The sequence below is a fragment of the Cebus imitator genome, unplaced genomic scaffold, assembly GCF_001604975.1.
Source record: "Cebus imitator isolate Cc_AM_T3 unplaced genomic scaffold, Cebus_imitator-1.0 Scaffold8, whole genome shotgun sequence".
Taxonomy (NCBI): domain Eukaryota; kingdom Metazoa; phylum Chordata; class Mammalia; order Primates; family Cebidae; genus Cebus; species Cebus imitator.
Genome location: NW_016107323.1, coordinates 10,268,869 through 10,278,729, shown reverse-complemented (window position 1 = coordinate 10,278,729; position 9,861 = coordinate 10,268,869). Strand labels below are relative to the sequence as shown.

At 50.3% G+C, this 9,861-nt stretch overlaps 1 protein-coding gene across 3 annotated transcripts in view; it reads left to right on the top strand.

The window, feature by feature from the left end:
• IQCD (IQ motif containing D) overlaps positions 1–9,861 on the top strand; it is a 30,270-nt gene that overhangs the window by 16,476 nt on the left and 3,933 nt on the right. For all 3 annotated transcript variants that reach the window (XM_017543242.2, XM_017543234.2, XM_017543232.2), the window contains exons 2-3: positions 3,389–4,210; positions 8,551–8,784. In XM_017543242.2, coding sequence (XP_017398731.1) covers positions 3,482–4,210; positions 8,551–8,784 — 963 coding nt within the window. In that variant the 5' untranslated portion in view covers positions 3,389–3,481. The remainder of the gene's footprint in view (positions 1–3,388; positions 4,211–8,550; positions 8,785–9,861) is intronic.

Below are 9,861 nucleotides of genomic sequence, written 5' to 3'. Positions count from 1 at the left end.
ACCCAGGCTGGAGTGCAGTGGCCCGATCATAGCTCACTGCAGCCTCAAACTCCTGGGCTCAAGCAATCCTTCTGTCTCAGCCTCCCAAAGTGTTGGAATTACAGGCGTGAATCAGACACCTGGCCTGATTTTGAATACATTTTGCCTTGCCAATGAACTAAACACCTTTAGCATCTGATCTGGCCTGCCTTTCTTCTTCCTTCTTATCACTTTAGGTGTTTCTTCGATTCCCTGCCATTCTGTTGGTTTGCTCTTTGGTTTGGTGAGTTGAAGATATCTTCTATGGCTTCAAATATCACTTCCTTCTCCTGAGCAACATAGCAAGACCCCATCTCTACAAAAATAAAAATAAAATAATTAGCTGAGCTTTGTGGCACGTGCCTGTAGTCCCAGCTACTCAGGAGCATGAGGTAGGAGGACTGCTTGAGCCCAGGAAGTCGAGATTGCAGTGAGCCATGATCATGCCGCTGCAGTCCAGCCTGGGCGACAGAGTGAGTCCCTGTGTCAAAAATAAAATGGAGGAAATGGATCATGGGAAGGCCAAGACACCATTGTCCTCTCCAATATAGCGGTCAGAGCTCAATGAGTTGAAAAGTGAGCTCTTTGCCTTCCCCTCCAAACTTCCCCTCCCAATTTCTGCCATCGTTTAAGGGCCACGTCATTCTCTACCAGTCACCCAAACTCAAAACTCTTCCACTCGTCAAGTCCTAATGATTCTTTCTTCAAAACACTTCTCACATCTACAGACAGTATGAAAATAGAAGCGGCACAGGTAACCTGTAAGTAGTAACTTACAGCCTTCATTGGTGTTTCCTTCTTAGGAGGGGGAGAAAGATAGACCGTAAGCAAATAAACAGGTCCATATAGGGATGTGAAATGCTGGTACTTAACCTGGAGAACAAACAGGATAAGGGAGAAGAGATGAAGAAGAATCAGAGCGAGGGATGGGGATGTTATGGGTATGTCCATCGGAGACATGGTGTTGGGGGTGGGCAGACATCCTGAGCAGTAGGTGTATTTTTTTTTTTTTTTTTGAGATGGGGCCTTGCTATGTTGCCCACTCTGTCTTGAATTCCTGGGCTCAAGCGATCTTCCCAGCTAAACCTCTCAAATTGCTGGATTACAGGTGTGAGCCACTGTGCCTGGCCAAGGCAGTAGGTGTTCAATGGTTGCGTCAGAAATCACTAAAGTCCTGGGCTTGAGATTTTCGTTTTCCTGGGTTAATTCTGCTAGGAATTTATTGAGCGTTTACAGCGTGTGGGCCCTGTGCTGGAAGCTTCTCATTGATCCTGAGGACTCCTGTTTTACAGCTGAGGAAGTCCAAGCTCTGGAGGATTAAATGAACAGCCCAGAGACCCCCAGCAAGGATTTGAACCCAAGTGGGGCCGTGCAAAGCTAGTACTTTTAGCCATTGTACTATGAAAACAATATAAATTACTGATCTCTGATTGCCCTGTAGATGTTTCTGAAATAGTCTTTTACTTATTTGTTTTGAAACAGTATCTCACTCTGTTGCCCAGGCTGGAGTATAGTGAAGCAAACTTGGCTTACTATAACCTCTGCCTCCTGGGTTCAAGTGATTCTCGTGCCTCAGCCTCCTGAGTAACTGGGATTACAGGTACACACCACCGTGCCTGGCTAATTCTTTTGTATTTTTAGTAGAGACAGAGTTTCGCCATGTTGGCCAGGCTTGTCTTGAACTCCTGATCTCAGGTGATCCGCCCGCCTCAGCCTCCCAAAGTGCTGTGATTACAAGCGTGGGCTACCACACCTGGCCTGAAACAGTCTTTTAACTAGCTTTTTACTTTGTAATAATTGTAGATTTACGGAAAAGCTGCAAGGATAGCACAGAGAGTGCCCGTATGCCTTCCATTCAGCTCCCCCTAATGTTAACATCTTAGATAACCTCGATATGTTTGTCAAAACCACAAAATTAGGCCCAGCGCAGTGGCTCATATCTGTAATCCCGACAGTGGGAGCCTGAGGTGGGAGGATTGCTTGAGCCTTGGAGTTCAAGATCAGCCTGGGCAACATAGTGGAGCTCATCTCTACAAGAAGTTAAGAAATTAGCCAGGGATCGAGCACCTGTAGTCCTAGCTACTTGAGAGGCTGAGACAGGAGGATCACTTGAGCCCAGGAGGTCAAGGCTGGAGTGAGCCATGATCACACCACTGCACTCCAGCCAGGGTGAGAGCACCTACAAAATTAACATTGCTATAATGCTATTAACTAAACTTTAGACTTGGTTTGGACTTAGATTTCTCCAGTTGTTCCACTAATGTCGTTTTTCCACTCCGGAATCCAATCCAAAATACAACATTGCCTTTAATGAAGCAGTTTTTAAATTGTATTGTGAAGTTATTTTTCACCACCAACCACCCCACCAAATTTTTTAAATCAATACTTAAAAATGGCTGGGTGCGGTGGCTCAGGCCTGTAATCTCAGCACTTTTGGAGGCAAAGGCAGTTGGATCACTTGAGGTCAGGAGCTTGAGACCAGCCTCGCCAATGTGGCAAGACCCTGTCTCTACTAAAAATGCAATAATTAGTTGGGTGTGTTGGCACATGCCTGTAGTCCCAGTTGCTCAGGAGGCTGAGGCAGGAGAATCACTTAAACCCAGAAGGCGGAGGTTGCAGTGAGCCGAGATCACGCCACTGCATTCCAGCCGGGATGACAGAGCAAGACTCTGTCTCAAAAAAAAAACAACAAAACAACTACTTAAAAATCAGTGAAAATGTGCCAGTCCTAGTCCTGTTAGTCTTACACTGATTTTTGCCCTGACCCTGCCCTGTCCCTGCCTGCTCATAGGCTGCTGCCTGCAGTTCCATCGCTAAGGCTCCCTTATCAGTTGGTTTCCTGCTGGTTCTGGCCAAGGGCAGGAGAAAGAGAGGAAGCAGGGTATTTCTCCGCCCCCACAGCCCCCCTCTTTGACCTACATTTCCAGCAATGTCTCTAGCTCCTCTGGGAACTGATGGCTGTGGCTCAAGCTTCCCCTGGGTGACCCTGAGCCCCAGGATCACCACCTATTCCTGTGGCGGCTTCCCACCATTGACAACTGCGGGATGGCTTTATCTTCCCCTGGTTGACCTCTCAACTCTCCCATCACTGACATAACCAGTCTCTGGTTTTAAATCCTTATAATGGCGTCTATTGTCCTGGTGGTCCCTGCCTGGCACAGGTACCTGAGGCACCTCCACGCTTGGTCTTCCTGCCCTTGTGGCCCTAACACCTCACAAAGCCGAAAGCTGCTTTCAGTGAAAGGTTCCATGTAAAAGCAACAGAGGACCTAAGATGAACTTTCGATGTCAACAGCTGTGGTTTCTGCAGCCCCACTAACCACACAGATGTCTGCACAGCTCCACTAACACCTACGTCTTCCTTTTGCAGGATGGCCAGAGACAATAAAAGCACGAGACCCAAATAGTCTACCAAAGTCTCCAACTCTGAGGACGTACAGAGGCACAGAGGGCTGCTCACGAGATGGCTTTAGACATTCTTGCCATGGCGCCTTTGTACCAGGTCCCCACCATCAGCAGAATAGGGCAAAAGACAGACCCCTCTAAAAGGCCGGCTGACTCACTAAAACCCTTGGTCCCTTCTAAGACCAAACTCACCACCATTGAGGCCAAAAGGATCATGTCTGTCCTGGATGAGGCGATCAACAAGGTGGAGCTGGCGACCCTGCTGTCATATGTGGCATCCAATCGAGGGGATGTGGAGGGGATGCTGGGGGAGGACATCATGAGGGCAGTGAGAGAGCACGAGGACCTCTGCCAGGTCCTCCTGGACAATGTCAAGTGCCTAAAGGAGAAAGAAAGGCAGCTGCAGGAGCAGGACGAGGCTAAGGAGGAAGGGTGGCTCAGAGACCGCCGCCTCTCCATAGAGCTGCAGAAATCCAGCCTCCCTCCACTTAGGCAGCAGATCAAAGACTCCACCAAGAATGTCCTGAGACTCTTGCTCAGCAACCCTCAAGCTGCCAGTTTCCTGCAGATGCAGACGCAGGGCAGAAGTGCAGAAGCCCAGAGTTTGATTGACAGCCTGAATGAGCTCCGTGGTTTCCTGTTTGAAAAACTCCTCACTAGTCCCATGGAAGCGAGGGACAAAGCCCAGTTCATACAGGATATCAGTAAACAGAATAGTATGAACCAACAAATCATCGATACTCTTGAAAATGAATTGACGGAGAGGATGAAGGACAGACAAGCAGAGGTATTGTTTCATAGTACTGCTGAAACTGCAGAAGGAGCCACACTGACTGGCCCCGATCTTTTTTTTTTGAGATGGAGTCTCACTCTGTCGTCCAGGCTGGAGTGCAGTGGTACGATCTCAGACTTATTTTTGATACTAATTTTTGTACTTCTAGTAGAGACAGAATTTTACCGTGTTGGCCAGGCTGGTCTTGAACTCCTGGTCTCAAGTGATCCTCCCGCCACGGCCTCCCAAAGTGCTGGGATTACAGGCGTGAGCCACCGCACCTGGCCCCCAACTTTTTCTACAAAGGGTCAGATAGTAAATACATTAGGCTTTGTGGACCAGATGGTCTTTGTTGCAATTACTCAGGTCTGCTGTTACGGGGGAAAGCAGCCATATGTAAATGAATGGACTGTGTTAGAACAAAACTTTCCCTAACAAATGCAAGTTTGGATTCAGCCTGTGGGCCATAGTTTGTCGACCCGTGTTCCAGCTGGAGGGTAGAGTGTACCTCAGTCATGAGATAGGAATAAGCCTGGCTAGTTCAGAAACCCGGAGAATGCCAGTGAGCTAGAGGGAAGGGCCAAGATAGGCTGGGAAAGCAGGGGAAGGAGACAGATCACATGGGGACTTTGAGGCCTAATCAAGGAATTTGGTCTTTAGAAGTTTTTAGTTTTAGAGACAAGATCTCGCTCTGTCACCCAGGCTGGAGTCCAGTGGCACGATCATAGCTCACTGCAGCCTTGACCTCCTGGGCGATTCTCCTGCCTTAACTTCTTGTGTAGCTGAAACTACAGGCATGCACCACCTCGCCTGGCTAATTTTTTAAATTTTTGTAGAGACGGTGTCTCACTATGTTGCCCAGGCTGGTCTCAAACTCCTGGGGCTCAAGAAATCCCCCTCCCTCAGCCTCCCAAGTAGCTATGACTACTGGCACATGCCACCATGCCTGCCTAATTTTTTTTTAGAAATGGGGTCTCTGGCCAGATGTGGTGGCTCACACCTATAATACCAGCACTTTGGGAGGCCAAAGTGAATGGATCACTTGAGGTCAGGAGTTCAAGACCAGCCTGGCCATCATGGCAAAACCCCGTCTCCACTAAAAAAAAAATACAAAAAAATAGCTGGGCTTAATGGCTCATGCCTGCAATCCCAGCACTTTGGGAGGCTGAGGCAGGTGGATCACCTAAGGTCAGGAGTTCAAGACGAGCCTGACCAACATGGTGAAACCCCGTCTCTACTAAAAATACAAAAATTGCCGGGTGCGGTGGCTCACGCCTGTAATCCCAGCACTTTGGGAGGCCAAGGCGGGTGGATCACGAGGTCAAGAGATCGAGACCATCCTGGTCAACACGGTGAAACCCCGTCTTTACTAAAAATACAAAAAATCAGCTGGGCATGGTGGCGCGTGCCTGTAATCCCAGCTACTCAGGAGGCTGAGGCAGGAGAATTGCCTGAACCCAGGAGGCGGAGGTTACGGTGAGCTGAGATCGCGCCATTGCACTCCAGCCTGGGCAACAAGAGCGAAACTTCATCTCAAAAAATAAATAAATAAATAAAAATACAAAAATTAGCCAGGCATGGTGGCAGGCTCCTGTAATCCTAGCTAGTCAGGAGGCTGAGGCAGGAGAATCGCTTGAACCCGAGAAGTGGAGGTTCAAGTGAGCCAAGATTGCGCCATTGCACTCCAGCCTTTGCAAGAGTGAGACTCTGTCTAAAATTAATAAATACATAAATAAAAGAAAATGAATACAAAAAAGAAATGGGGTCTCACTCTGTTACTCAGGCTGGTCTCAAACTCCTAGCTTAGAGATCCTCCAGCCTCCGCCTCCTGAGTAGCTAGGATTATAGGCATACCACCGTACCAGCTAGAAGAATTTTTTTTAAGAAGGGAAATGTGGGCATGGTGGCTCATGCCTGTAATCCCAACACTTTGGGTGGCCAAGGCAGGTAGATCACTTGAGCTTAGGAGTTTGAGACCAGCCTGGGTAACATAGTGAAGTCCCGTCTCTACATAAAAGACAAAATTAACTGGGCGTGGTGGTACACACCTGTAGTGCCAGCTACTCAGGAGGCTGAGGTGGGAGGGATCACTTGAACCCAGAAGGGGAGGTTGGAGGTGGCAGGGAGCTGAGACGCACCACTGTACTCCAGCCTGGGCTACAAAGAAAGACCCTATCTAAAAAAGAAAAAAGGGGAATGGTAGCATGATCCTAAACCTAGTAATAATCATCTTGGACACATACAGTGTATTTGTTTTACATACATTTTCTCTCTAAATCTTTACAAAAACGCTGTGAGATGGTGTATAAGTACAGATTTGGCTGCTATGACAGAGACACCCAAAATAGCTGTGGCTTAGTCAAGACAGCCATGTATTTCTCTGTAGTAGAAACACCGGAGCTGGTGTGGCATCTCTGCTTCCCAAGTTGTCAGGGGGTCTGGCTTCTTCGATGTGACTTCTCTACTCACCCCCACATGGGACTTCTGCCTGTGGGTCAGGATGGCTGCCCCAGCTTTCCCCATCATGTGGCCCCCGGTCCAGCCAGCAGGAAGGAGGAAAGGGGAGGAGAGGGCTTGGTTCCACCCCTTAAGGACACATGTGGAGGTCCCACACAGAACTTCCACGCACATCTTGTAGCCACACCCAGCAGAGAGAGGTGCTAGGAGGGATCGACCGCCTGTCACCCTGTTCTCCTACACATTCTAGCCCGCAGCCTCTCTGGGGAGAGCCCCCCTCTCTGGGGGCTAGCCAGGCTGCACTGCGCGGCACTTCTCTTTCTCTCCCCCACCACTGACAAGAGGTTCAAGGCACTGGCAAGCTATTCACTGCCCTCCCTCCCCCAGGCGCTAGGTTGGGCGCTTCTCACTGAATTTGTCCTTTAAAGCATTCAACTGACTTTGTGGATAACATATCTTTGTGTGATTTGTGTGGTCTTGAGAGATCTGGCTCCATAAGAAAAGGGGGACCTTGTCTCTTTCAGCCTGCCACTGTGTCCCCAGTGAGCCTGTCCAAAAGAGGGGCATGATGTATACATGCTGAGTGGACAGGTGACGGGCTTCTGGGCCCTTGGGCAGGGAGGTCACTGGTAAGGTGGGAGGAGCATCCTCTAGGAATAGGCAGAGGGACACAGGTGGCCCTGCCGGTCTCATTGGGGTGCTGGAACCCGAAGGGGCTTCACCTTGGGCTAACTTGGGGTCAGATGCCATTTTTGCCAGGTGAGCAAATTTCATGTCATTGAACCTCAGTGTACGATGAAGTAGAGACACCAATCAGGGAGGTGGTGGGGAGTCTACCAGGAGAGCTGTGACTGCTGAGCATACTCCCATGCCTGGTGCCTAGAGCCTTCATGCAGGACAGGCTTGCCCCAGAGGTGCTGCCTCCTTGCCCCCAGTGTGCAGGAAGTGAGCAGATGCCCGGCGAGCCTGCTGCCGGCTGACCCAAGCCCAAGACTGTGGCGTGAGCAGCCATAGCACCACTGTGCTCAGATGGAGACTCTAGTGTTTGTGAGAAGCCTTGAGAGCTTCTTTACAAAACTGCCTCATCCTCCACCACATTCCTCTTCTAGAATCCACCCAAGGCAGGGAACAAGCCAGGTATGGGCCCTTGAGAGACAGCCTGGTGGCAATCCCTTCAGTCAGTGTTTGTCATACACATTCATGTATCCCACCAAGTGTCTCTGCCAGCCGGGCCTCCCCTGCCGTGTCCTCAGGAGAAGCATCACTGCCGTCCCAGTCCTCCCCTGTGGACTCGATCCAACAGGCTTGTACTCTTCATTTGTGCAAAGAAACAGTGGTGGCTCCAGGTCAGACAAACCTGGCTTCAGACCCCAGCTCAGCTGGGCAACCACAGACAGATGAAGCCACCTCCTTGAGCCTCAGTTTTCTTGTCTGTAATCAGGCTATCCCTGACCTCCGTTGTGGGGTTGGCGTTATGATTAAAGAGATAACACATGTGGCATGCCCGGCCCCAAGGGAGGGTACAGTGGTGCCACCCTCTGGTGACTGTCAGTGGGCATGGAGGTGTTTTTTTCTGAGATAGAATCTCACTCTGTCACCCAGGCTGGAGTGCAGTGGTGTGATCTCTACTCACTGCAACCTCCACTTCCCATGTTCAAGCGAATCTCCTCTCAACCTCCTGAGTAGCTGGGCTTACAGGCGCTCACCACCACGCCCAGCTAATTTTTGTATTTTTAGTAGAGACAGGATTTCATCATGTTGGCCAGGCTGGTCTCAAACTCCTGACCTCAGGTGATCCACCCACCTCAGCCTCCCAAAGTGTTGGGATTACAGGCATGAGCCACTGTGCCCGGCTGGGCATGGAGGTATTAACGGAGCCCTTTCTCTTCCTGGCTCAGATGGAAAAGGAGAACTTTGTGATCCAAGAACTGAAAAATCACTTGCACCAGGTGCTCAAGTTCTCAGAAAACAGCCTCCTTCGCACTAAGCAGGAGGCCGAGAAGCAGCAGAGGGCCGACTTCCGCGCGTCGCAGGCCAGGGTGGCCAAGATCCAGCAGGAGATCCTGCAGCTGCAGTCACAGGTTTTCAGCCTGGTCATGGAGAACCGGGAGGCGGAGCAGGCGCTGAGGAAGGTGCCAGGGGAAGCAGGGAGGATGGGCCAGTGGGGTCCCTGGGGCAGGGGAGGGGTGGGACTGTACCGTCACTCCTGGAGGTCCAGCAGTCTTGGGCAGGGCAGGGCAGGGCAGGGCTGCACTGGCTACTCAGGAAGCAGCTTGGTGGAGGGGAAGAGCACAAGAGCAGGGAAGGCCCAAACCTAAGCCAGTGTCCCCTGGGAGGCAGGAGGGGCAGCACACAGGCCTGGGGATGGGGGACAGAGAAACTGGGACCCTGTCCCAGCGTTGCTGCGTGGCCCTAGGCAAGTTCCTCAACTCTTCAGACCCCACAAGGATGATACCCACATCATCGGAGGCTGGTGCCGTGCAAAGGAATAAAGAAGTAGTACGTGGAGCTCAGGGAAATTACACAACTCCCACCCAGCTGCCAATTTCACACCTCGGAAACGAAAATGCTAACATTGGTCTTCATGGTTGTTACATGGGATGGTAGTGAGAGAGCTGGTGCATAGTAGGTGTTCAATAAATATCATTTCTGGCTGGGTAAGGTGGCTCATGCCTGTAATCCCAACACTTTGGGAGGCTGAGGCTGCAGTGAGTTGTGATCGCACCACTACACTCCAGCCTGGGCAACAACAAGACCCTGTCTGTACAAAAAATAAAAGATAAATTAGTCAGGCGCTATGGTGTGTGCCTATAGTCCCAGCTACTTGGCAGGCTGAGGCAAGAGAATTGCTTTAGCCCAGGAGTTTGGAGGCTGCAGTGAACTATGACCACTCCACTGCACTCCAGCCAGGGCAACAGAGGGAAACCTTTTTTTTTTAAAAAAAAAAAAAAAAAAAAATTATCTCCATTTGCCTTCTCCTTTATCATCTCATCTAAGACCGAGGCCTAGCACACATCCAACTTCCAAATCTTTTTCCTCGTAAAAGGCACCCTTTCTAATACTTGTCCCCAGTCTCTTAGTGTCACACTCTAGAGCATCTGATGGAAGCCTTTGGCCTCTCCCCCAGAAAGAAGGCACAGATGCACATACACATCCTGGTAGACAGTTCCCCGGGGAGCCCAGGCCCCCTGAAGCCGGCCTACCCATGG